A 12,101-nucleotide genomic window follows, 5' to 3' on the forward strand; every position below is an offset into this window, starting at 1 on the left:
CAGTGTTCATGAGGTGCCTTTCCAACTTTTATAAGAATTCTTTAGGAGGCTGAAAAGAGTTTGTCTAGTGATATTGAAAAAGTATCAACACATATTTGCGAAACTATGTTATAAAGCTGGATTTTTTTTGTTTTTACATTTTTCATGTGAGATTGTGCTACTATAATAAAGAATTAATTTATTGTACGGCCTTTTACACATTGTTACCATGGGTAAGTGTGAAAGGTGCTGTATTGGCAGTATTCTCAAATAAATATCTAGTACTACACTATATTTCGAGCTACTTACTGGGTTAAGAGGAGGCCGTGATCTGATGAATTCAAGAATGATCTCATGTGCGCTCTTCTTTAACCGTGGAGGGATGTCTCCATTCACCTGGAACAGCATCACCCAAATAAGACAATAATGTTTAAATAATGTGGTCACATAAAAAAAAACAAGAAGTACTGTAAGAGAAAACCCCTCACCAAGACTTTTCTCAGCTTATAGCGTTTGGAGCGGATGTCGTCCATCAGCATCTCGTACGGCGTGAGCTGGTATTCTATGGGCAGCGGGTTGTACAGCCGCTCCTGGACCTTCTTTAACTTTACACCGTTTCGTAGATCGCGCATCACCTGCACCCAGAAGCAGGCCTGTGTGGAATATGTTTAATACAGGTCTGTTACACAGCAGTTTTGCATTTACCACCACATGAACATAGTTTAAAGTTACCAGCGTGTCGTGGAGAGAGTCTATATTTTTCTTACCCAGTCAGCATTTTGCAGCTCATTGAGGTCTTTCTCAGGCTCCTCCTGAGTCTCACCTCCCATCTTCCGAAGGTTCTAGTCGACAAAACAAATAAAAAAAATATATAAATAAAATGAAACATGTCATTCAAAGCACAGCCAAACATTATGCTGAACTCATGGGCAAACTGGCTATGTTTTCACAGCGAACAGGTTGTGTAAGGAGTTTATGCTGTCTCACGTGATCCTGTCGATAACCATCCCACCCTGTGTCAACAGCGCACCAGAGAAAATAAAATAATCAAATTGTCTTTAATGACAATGTCTGTCTGCTGTATGAGCTACCATCAGTTCTGTTTTTGAAATGTCAGCGGTTAAACATGCTTAACATTTCCATTCTGTCTTCTTAAGAGTCTAAGCAAAATGTCAGAATGCTATGATTTGAGGTGATTTTGTTTTTCGGCAAATTCTCTGCCATTTTTTAGGTCCACTTTGAGGTCTTAAAACAATAAAACAAATCTATGATGAAGCTCAATGCTGGAGTTTCAATACATGTGGTTCCCAAGCACGTTTTCCATGAACAAAACTCCATATAGCAGTCTCCTCCATTACAATCTCCATCCAGCAGAGTTCCAATGCCAATTTTTAAAAGGGAATATGCAAAAAAAATCCTCAAAGAACTTAAGCCAGGGCCTGCAATACGCGCAAAAACTAAAGACTGAAAAACTGGACAGAAATATTAAACAATGTCCCTGAGAACAAATTCTGTAAATAAATCCTTTTTTTCCATATTCTAATTTGTTTTTCCATACTTATCCAGGCCTGGAAATCCCTAAATCAAATTCCTTATTTTCTAATATTATTACAGAATGTGTATGAACCCTGTATGCATTATTTTTTTATTGATTCCTGCTCAAATGTCCCTATCTTCACACCTCATTTATTAAGACAATCCCTGTTTCCCGTTAACACAAATCAAAACACATTTAAATTTGCATTTCTTCCTGGACCCTCTGACAAGACGAGGGGACTCTATCAAAACAAGCTGATGGAAACATCACAAAGAAGAGAAACAGTGAGGTAACATAACATTTGCATGTCTGTGTAATTATCAAACGCATTTACGTTGTAAAGCAGGTCCCCTGTAACTGGCTTTAATGAGGTTAAACTGATTCTGTAAGTATACTGTGTGTTACTTAAGGCTGTTTGGATGAATTGTGCCTGCAGTTGTAGATAAAGTGTGATGTACACTACAAACATAGTTACCAAAAGTTAATTTAATCAGTAAAAGAACAAGAAATGTATCTGGTATTTATTTTTAAAGCTGACTCCTCCTTCTGTTTGATTAGGCTCTTATTTTCTGCCAGACAGGTTTTCTCTCCAACCGTTTCATTTTCTTCACACTCCACCCAAATCTGCTACATCTATGTGAATTAAACCTGGTTATGGCTTCATTTTGTCGTATAATTGTTTAAAGATGTTATTTAGATGATTGATTAACAGCCGTCACAAACAGAGCTGATTGTTTTTTACCAGTTTCTGACCGACTGACACAAGGAGGCCACAGAATGAAGACACACCCAGCGCTGTAGTCGAGCTCTCATACTGGCCCAGGATTGTTTGGTTTGTTTGTTTGTTTGTTTTTTGACTGCATTGTTTCCAGAGCGGTAAACGTCAGTTGATAAAGATAGTTCAGGACTTTCTCAGAATGTCTTATCTGTTTAGTGACTTTGCAGTTTTTCCTGTTGCTTTCACACTTTGGTTGAAAGGCTGTTTTTTAAGGGTGAAAGAGTATGATTCAGACCCAAAACTACTGGGAAGGTAAACATGAGCAATGGTTACTGGAAGTCTGAGGAAGGCGGCCATCTTTTCCGAGCTCCTAATTGATCACGTCAGTTCGGTTAAACTAATTCAGAGATTTGATCAAGTGTTAAAAGAGGTCCAACATTTTTTACTGAATGTGATCATCTTCACCAGAGTTGCAGTCTGGTAGGCTTCCAGATGTTTCTTACCTCCTTGGCACATTTAATCTTCTCCAGAAAAGTGTGCAGCTCCCTTGTCTCGGCATAAAGAGCCCTGCACACCGCCTGGTAATGGTTTGGAGCATCAGATGGGCTCGGCAGGTGGGATGAACATATCTACAGGAGGAAAAATTTATATATATATATATAGACATTCAAAAAGTAAATATTGTCCCATATCATTAGGGGGTAAAATAATATGTAAAACAAATGGATCTGTGTGCATTTGACTTTACCCTGTGCAGGTTTCTTCACAGTATATTTTACTTTGGCTACAGAGATTGTGCTGTTATTGTTTTCCAATGTATTCATCTCTTAGCAATACAAAATAATGTATTATTATCTTTAGGAATATAATACTAAGTACAACTAGGTATTATAGTCAGAAATGGACCAGTGAGTTTATTTTATTTTGTTCAATTTTATTTTTGTTTATTTTATTTGTGACCTACAAATTTAGCTTCAAAGTACAAACATATTAATATTCATTATGTTTAGAAAAATGTGACCAAAAGAGAAAAAAAAAACAAGTGCTGCAGGTTTCTTAACAGAAGAAATTGTTTTTCATTTATTAGAATGTGAAAACAAGATTAGCCCCATTTATGCATCCAAGATAAAGCAACGTTTTTACAGTCTGAGCCAATCAAGAGATAACTGTCTGATTTCAAAAGATTGGTCTGTCAGTCGAGACGCCAACCTGAAAAATTGTTAAAGTCAGACAGGAAGACATTTTTATCTCTAACACCAAGCTGGTAACATCACTGAAACCACAAAAACTGAAAGATATCAAAGCTGAACCTGATGATCCAGTTAGGGCACCAATCTCTGCCTAGCTTTTCCCATACTTCCATTTAAGGCTGTGGCCTTTCAGATATTTCAGTGTTTGTACAGGTGGAACAAAGGCCGATTGCCAGAGAAAAGTATGTGTCACTAAATGATGTCCGACTGAACAAAGACGGGAACCAGACCGATGACATATTTTCGTGACTGTCGGGTGGGCGTGGTCTGGAATGACTCGGCAAATTGTTTCTCACAGGTAAATGACTCCTGACAAGTGAAAGTACCTACAGCATGGCTGCATGAGGTTTGCTGTTCTTATCAAAAACAATTCAGACCTTAGTTGTTGTTTTTTTTAACTCCACCTTTTACATTTTTGTAACCTGAGTCTTCTTACAGAATGGCGAACTTTAACTTCATTAATTACAATGAGCTTCCATAAAGTAACTCTGCACACAACGTTTGTGTAACAGTTACTAGACCTGGCTTTGGATCATGACTTAATAAGTCAAACAAACATAAAATTGGAACAACATCTAAACAACAGATCTGCATCTTATGTGAGAGGCTAATGCAGGAAGTCCTCAGCTCGCTCTATTTCGTGAAAGCAATGAGAAAACCCATTCAGCATTCCAGAGTCCAGCTGGTCATTTTCTTTCTATATCACGCCTCACCGCACCTTCAACGACACGACTCAACACTATGCGACTATAAGAAGGGGGGTAGCTTAGGGAAGATGGAAGATCTTAACCAACCAAGCCACAGAAACAAGATTCAGATTACTGAAGGAATTATAAAGTCCGCTTTAACTTAACAGCCCCAATATTTGAATCCCAGATCAGGTTTATTACATGGAAGAACTGGATTCTGGCATTTCTAACCTTCTCCCCTAAACAACAGGGTGTTTACATAGCTTTATTGCCTTTTACACCCAGCAGCTACTTAGGGGACCTTACGGTGTGACGACCCCCAACGGGGGAACGTCTTTAAACCTGGGGCGGGTATAATGTGTTGCTGCTCTGCTCTGTTCTCAACTCTAACATCTCCATTATAAACTGACAAACATCCATGACACAAGCACAATAATAAATCATTAGGTTAATTATAGAAGGAGGAGTTTGAGGATTCTGGACCATGAGAGCTGGCAAACAAAGAACCTTCTCATGACTAAACAAGGATACCTGCACCAGATCAGTCTGTAACGAAGGTCGGCTGCTACATGTAAACATTTAAAGATCTGTGCATCAACGAAAGCAAGTTAAATTTCTTTTTAGCAGTTAAATTTGACTTCCCTGCAGTGATATCACATGTAATGGAGGAATGCATTTTTTTTAGTCTGAAAAATTCAAAGATTTTAAGCTCTGAAAAAGTGGATTCGAAATTTCACATTTTGTTACGTTTCAATTAAATGTAAATAAGATTCAAGGGATATGACTCTGCCAGGGTACTGCCAAGATGAGATACTGAACAATGTAGGTGGAAAACTTGCTTGTTTGAGAAAAACAAATCTTATATATTCGGTTTAAAGCTGTATTGACAAAATCTATTTTTTTTTTAAGGTTATGTTTGTTTAAGCAATAAGTTTTGTTTACAATGAAGTGAAATCAGTTAGTTTAAAGGGGGGAGTGGTCACTAGTTTGCAGTCTGGTGAGCATAGCAGAGCTAGTTTTGCAGGCTGCATGGCTGACATCTAGGCCGGGTTAAATGATCTTATTTACAGGTCCCAACTCCCTGAACAAGGGATTAACACTAGAGTAAGAACTAATTTTACAGGGACTTAAAGCTCTTATGTAGCAATATAATTTTCAGAGGCAGAGAGACTTTTGGAGGTTTGATTTTTAAAGGCGGAACATGGCCTCATTCAAAGAAAAAGAAAAACCCCGTATCCACATTCATCAGTCTCAACTCACCAAGATGATGTCTCTATAACTCTGGATGCTGCTCACTGCGCTGTCGGACGTTACGGAGACAAGCTCTTCATCCCCGTTGTCTTCCTCGCACTCGTCCTCCGTGGCTTCGTAGCCCTCATCAGGGGGGTCGCTCTCCATTTCCTTTGTGTTAGTCATCATATCGATCAGTCGCTCCAATGGGGGGCTGAGCTCTCTCTCTTCGTTCTCTTTGAGCCCATAATCCAGAGCTTTGTAGATCATGACACCCAGGGAGTCAATAACCTGCAAAAGGACGTTGGAAGAAATTATTTGTATGAATCAATTAAGTGCCATCTTTTTTTCCCAATTGCCAACTTTATTCAGAAGTACACGTTTCACATTTAACTATAGAGCAACTAAATAATTTCCTAATGTCAGCTGAAGCTTGTTTACTTGCTGTGAAGCACACCACCACTATGATCTTTAAAGCTGACAACAGGTTTACGTTCTGTCCTGTCTGCACACCCGCATTGAGCGATCTCACTGTGTGTCTGTCTTGGAACAACCAGAGCTCATTTTAGTGAATATCTTAAGTCTCCTGGTTCCCTCAACATTTTGTATTTTTTTATATTATTTTTGCATAACTTTGGCTGACTTAATGAAAATTCCTGAAAAAAATGTGGCCAATTTGTGTATTTTGGGGAAGAAATTTCATCTTTAACATTTTTTGCTGGGGTTTTTCATGTCTTAAATATGTCTTTTAAACTAAATAGAGCAACTGGTGTCCCTTCTGCATGGTTTTTGTCTTATTGTCTCTAATTTAAAATGCAGCTTTTAAATTTGTTTTATTCCCTTGTGATGGAATCCTATCAAGATTGTATATTTCATAGATTTCCACAGGGTGAAGATATTTATACTATGACAACACACATACAACTTTCAGGGTTGGTACACTTTTCCCACAGTAAAATTCAAGTACTTTTCAAGGTAAATTTTCAAATGTTTCCAGCACCAAACTTTGGACCAGTCTGTATCTCTGTGAGCCTTTTCTTCAATTAGCTTTATACCTACAGCACACAGAGCGCTCACTATGTGAAGGGAACCTATCAACATTTACAAATACAGTGGAACATATTAAATTTCGGCAGGTTATTTGGCAGTATTAATATGAAAAGGACAAATAGGCAGAAGGAGGCCAGAGGACATCAGAGGAGCAGCACGCATGACAGACCCCTGCTGAGCCACAGCTAATTTTTGCGCAATTAAGCCTTTAACTAACAACCTTTAAAATAAAAATGTTTTGTTGTTTTTTGTCATTTTTAAGTACAGTATACAGCGGTCATTAAAACGACAATCTCCTGGCATGCTGTTTTCTCCCGCTCTCCTAGCAAGACACAGTTACCCTGAAAGTAGGTCTGATTCATAGCTATACCAGAGGATGCCGCCAGTCCAGCGGATGGTCTTTTCATCGGGTGATGTCTGCTGCTCACACACGGGTATTACCAAAAGGACTTTATATAGAAATCAACCACTTTCCAAACCTTGAAAACATCTTGTTAAAATTCAACCTCTTTTACATTTTTCAAGCACCTGTCTGAACCCTGGACTTTACAGACATGCGCATCTCTTTCCACCTTTTGTTGCCTCCAACGGACCCAGACGGAGCTCAAACCAAAGGGTTAAATGACACCATGGCTGTTTAGAAAAGAGGGCACCCGTTGTGACGTTACAGCGTACTTGCATGACCTGTTTGCTAGAGACATGATGTTCAAAGAGGAAGGCGTCCAAACAAAACGCGGCATTCCATATGTTCAGGAACAGCCAAGCACCTGCCAGGAGTCTGGGAGAGTGCTGTGCTGAAGGGAAGGTTGTTGACTGAGCATGTTCAAAATCATTAACTTTAACAACCCTGAAGGGTGTTTCTCATAACTTCGTCTGCAAACCAAAAAACTTATACCTGAGTTCTGTCAAGTAATGCAGTATTTGTTTGGGACTTATAAGGATTCATGTATCTTAACAAGAAACAGCTAATTCTTTATAATATTTGCATTCCATTACTAGGCTGATTTTAAATAACTATTGCACAAGCCAGAGTTCCAACATAGTTCCCAATTCAAAAATGTTTCATTTATAGATTGAGATCTAAGACACCGATTAAATAGAGACACATTGCATGGACATAACAGCATAACAGCAGGGAAAACGGCAGGAAATTTTTTGTTATTTCCATTTTAATTTTCCCCTGAACTTAGTACCAGTATGGGGTGCATCAAATGTGACTCAGTAAAGTTGCATTTCATACAATCATGTAAACATGCATGACATTGCAACATCATCATGTCATCAGCATAGAGATGCATCGGTAACAATCCAGCTAAAGCTGTACAATATATTGATTTGCATTCGGCATTGCAATTTTAATCAGTGAAATATCTCAATGGCAAAGGACTGCTTAGATGCAAGGCTAAATGGTGGAATATTTTAGGTAGGGATAGGCATTTATTGTATTGTTAGAAATCTCATCATGATAGGAATTTGGATATACTGGGACAGCAATAAATTCCAAATATTGAGGTTTGAAACCCCAAACGTGGCGCTTTTGTCGGAATTGTTATTTTAACAATTTTCTCCACTGTTGGTTCCATGAAAGTGTCAATAAATATCAATAAATTGGAAAATATGCTTAAATGCAGTTATTGTGTACAGTTGTGACTCTTTATGTAACTAGTTTACTAAAGAAGCCTGTTTAAAAACGTGTATCTTTTTAAGAGCAGGGTTTGTGTTTGTGAGGTTATGACGGCACGTCCACCTAACAGAAGGTTACCTCTATTTGAAAATGTATAACTCTTAGACTTGTAAAATAACAACGGGAATATCATATTATAAATATAGCTAATTTATAGCTTAGTTTTTGATCTTTCGCTTATTTAACATGCAAGGATAAAATAAGCAGTTTTAAGCTTTCGTTGGCATCGAACTCAGACTCAGTTTTAGAACCAAAGCTCCAGTCTGAAGCCATGACTTAAAGCTACTCAGATACCCAAACACTGTATGGTTGCCATTTTTAATTTTCTTAATAAGTTTGCATTAGCAGACACATGTATCATCCTTCTTTTCATTTAGCCCCATAAACTAGCTTTTATGTATCAAGAAAGCACAATCTAAATGCTAAATCTATGAACATACATTTGCAAAACTGGCATTAACAGATAAAATTTTGCTTTCCTTCCCTACATGCTACGTCATGCATTTTCCATAAAAAGCAATGCTTACATGAGTAAGTTGTAATCAAATTGTTATCAAGAAATTGTGTAAAAGAAAAGGTTACACTAACTAAGTGTGCATTTATCTGTATGCTTTCGGTAACTCAAGAATGAAATATTAAACTAAAGGAGTGATTTAGCAAATCAAAGACACAGGTTGTAGATTAAGTATAAAACATCTGATTTTTATCTTTTACAAAACATAATAAAAAAAAGTCAGAATTTCAACCATTTGTTCATGTTCATTTCTTTTTTTTTTTCAAATACTTATTCATTTTTCAAGCAACCTGGAAAATTATAGAAGCATGTTCCAGACTAGAACAATTTAACAAATAATAGTTATAACAAAAAAAAAAACATTTTTAAAGAAGGGAGGGGATGACACAGCTCTGCATAAACTGAGCTAAATACAGGTCCTTCTCAAAATATTAGCATATTGTGATAAAGTTCATTATTTTCCATAATGTAATGATGAAAATTTAACATTCATATATTTTAGATTCATTGCACACTAACTGAGATATTTCAGGTCTTTTATGGTCTTAATACGGATGATTTTGGCATACAGCTCATGAAAACACAAAATTCCTATCTCACAAAATTAGCATATCATTAAAAGGGTCTCTAAACGAGCTATGAACCTAATCATCTGAATCAACGAGTTAACTCTAAACACCTGCAAAAGATTCCTGAGGCCTTTAAAACTCCCAGCCTGGTTCATCACTCAAAACCCCAATCATGGGTAAGACTGCCGACCTGACTGCTGTCCAGAAGGCCACTATTGACACCATCAAGCAAGAGGGTAAGACACAGAAAGACATTTCTGAACAAATAGGCTGTTCCCAGAGTGCTGTATCAAGGCACCTCAGTGGGAAGTCTGTGGGAAGGAAAAAGTGTGGCAGAAAACGCTGCACAACGAGAAGAGGTGACCGGACCCTGAGGAAGATTGTGGAGAAGGGCCGATTCCAGACCTTGGGGGACCTGCAGGAAGCAGTGGACTGAGTCTGGAGTAGAAACATCCAGAGCCACCAGTGCACAGGCGTGTGCAGGAAATGGGCTACAGGGTGCCGCATTCCCCAGGTCAAGCCACTTTTGAACCAGAAACAGCGACAGAAGCGCCTGACCTGGGCTACAGAGAAGCAGCACTGGACTGTTGCTCAGTGGTCCAAAGTACTTTTTTCGGATGAAAGCAAATTCTGCATGTCATTCGGAAATCAAGGTGCCAGAGTCTGGAGGAAGACTGGGGAGAAGGAAATGCCAAAATGCCAGAAGTCCAGTGTCAAGTACCCACAGTCAGTGATGGTCTGGGGTGCCGTGTCAGCTGCTGGTGTTGGTCCACTGTGTTTTATCAAGGGCAGGGTCAATGCAGCTAGCTATCAGGAGATTTTGGAGCACTTCATGCTTCCATCTGCTGAAAAGCTTTATGGAGATGAAGATTTCATTTTTCAGCACGACCTGGCACCTGCTCAGTGCCAAAACCACTGGTAAATGGTTTACTGACCATGGTATCACTGTGCTCAATTGGCCTGCCAACTCTCCTGACCTGAACCCCATAGAGAATCTGTGGGATATTGTGAAGAGAACGTTGAGAGACTCAAGACCCAACACTCTGGATGAGCTAAAGGCCGCTATCGAAGCATCCTGGGCCTCCATAAGACCTCAGCAGTGCCACAGGCTGATTGCCTCCATGCCACGCCGCATTGAAGCAGTAATTTCTGCCAAAGGATTCCTGACCAAGTATTGAGTGCATAACTGTACATGATTATTTGAAGGTTGATGTTTTTTGTATTAAAAACACTTTTCTTTTATTGGTCGGATGAAATATGCTAATTTTGTGAGATAGGAATTTTGGGTTTTCATGAGCTGTACGCCAAAATCATCCGTATTAAGACAATAAAAGACCTGAAATATTTCAGTTAGTGTGCAATGAATCTAAAATATATGAATGTTAAATGTTCATCATGACATTATGGAAAATAATTAACTTTATCACAATATGCTAATATTTTGAGAAGGACCTGTAGTTTCACTACTTAATCCATAGATTTCCTTTGAACAATGTAGGCCAACTGGTCTCTTGTTAGGAGGCTTGAAGTTGTTGGAAAGAGGTACGTGTTGAAAAGCAACTTTATTTACTCAGCACTTTCCCTTTTTAAAAGGCTAAAAACTGAAGCAAACAGTGGGACTAATGCAAATGCATTAAACGTTTCCACATGCTGGTTTTGGTGCAATATCTGCTGAGTCTGTTCAAATATAAAAGATAAATATACTGTGGGCAAACTTGCTTTGTGTCCAAAGAAAAATGGCAAAATGTGCACAAATTCTCTACTCCGGCTCTTACCGGGCAAAGATCAGCTTCCCGGTGTTATGCTGTTATCATTTATCCACCTTCGCCGAGTACAACTGATAATCCTGTTCTAAGGCCTGAACAAATATCCTATTCCTTACTGCCTTATTATGTAACATTATAATCCATCTGCAGGACATCATGCACTGCAGTGGGCAGATAGATGAGAGGATGATAGAGTTACAGACAGCAAACAAGGCTTTAACAGCAGCGACAATGTGGTCAACTCAGAAGGTCTCATTTTAGTAATTTATGAGTAAAAGAATAAATAAAAACATACCTTGTAAAAGTTCATACACTGTAAACGTTTCCACATTTTTTCACATTTCAACCACAAATTTCATATAATTTTATTGGAATTTATGTGACACCCAACAGAACGTAGTACACAACTGTAAAGTAGAAAGAAAATAATATAATGATTTTAAGACATTTTACAAATAAAAATCTGAGTGCAGCTGGGTCATTCTCACATATCACTACGCCTTGATCTAAACCTTTCTATTATAGATCTTGCTGTATATCAAATGTCTCAGTCCTTCTGGAAGGTGAACTTTTCTCCCAGTTTCAAGTCAACTATGTCCAGCATTACTGTCCCTCTGGAACAAAAGCATCCCTGCAGCATGATGTTGCCACCACTTTGTTTCACAATAGGGATGATGTGGTCAGGGTGATGTGCAGTGAAGGTTTTTGTAGTCCAAAAGTTCACTGTTGGTCTCATCTGCCCTTTCTTCCACATATTTGACATGTCCCCCGTCAGGTTTGTGGGAAACTTAACAAGACTCTCTATGGCTTCCTTTCAACAATGCCATTATTCTTTCCACTAAAGGCGGTGGATGACAAATAATTTGAGCTTGGGATCTCTGCAGCTCCCCCAGAGTTACTACAAGGGCTGCGCAATATATCGTGAATATATATTGTCATTACAATACCAGTCCAGCAAAGGACTGCTTGGAGTTCAGTAATTGTTGGCTAATATATTCCAAGTGTTATGGACTTGAATTTTCCATGCTAATGTAATAATTAGTCGGTTGGACAGAGTCTCACGGCAGCAGATGCTCACACGGGACACAAATAACAGTGCCCAAAATGTTAAAGGT

At 38.5% G+C, this 12,101-nt stretch overlaps 1 protein-coding gene across 5 annotated transcripts in view; it reads right to left on the reverse strand.

The window, feature by feature from the left end:
- Nucleotides 1-12,101, reverse strand: part of spire1a (spire-type actin nucleation factor 1a) — a 38,960-nt gene that overhangs the window by 12,429 nt on the left and 14,430 nt on the right. For all 5 annotated transcript variants that reach the window (XM_047384141.1, XM_047384139.1, XM_047384138.1 and 2 more), the window contains exons 3-7: nt 5,434-5,694; nt 2,738-2,863; nt 747-821; nt 468-632; nt 289-375 (exon numbers count right to left, since the gene is read on the reverse strand). In XM_047384141.1, the coding sequence (XP_047240097.1) occupies nt 289-375; nt 468-632; nt 747-821; nt 2,738-2,863; nt 5,434-5,694 (714 nt within the window). The remainder of the gene's footprint in view (nt 1-288; nt 376-467; nt 633-746; nt 822-2,737; nt 2,864-5,433; nt 5,695-12,101) is intronic.

Source organism: Girardinichthys multiradiatus, chromosome 13 (assembly GCF_021462225.1).
Source record: "Girardinichthys multiradiatus isolate DD_20200921_A chromosome 13, DD_fGirMul_XY1, whole genome shotgun sequence".
In the NCBI taxonomy this organism is placed as follows: Eukaryota; Metazoa; Chordata; class Actinopteri; order Cyprinodontiformes; family Goodeidae; genus Girardinichthys; species Girardinichthys multiradiatus.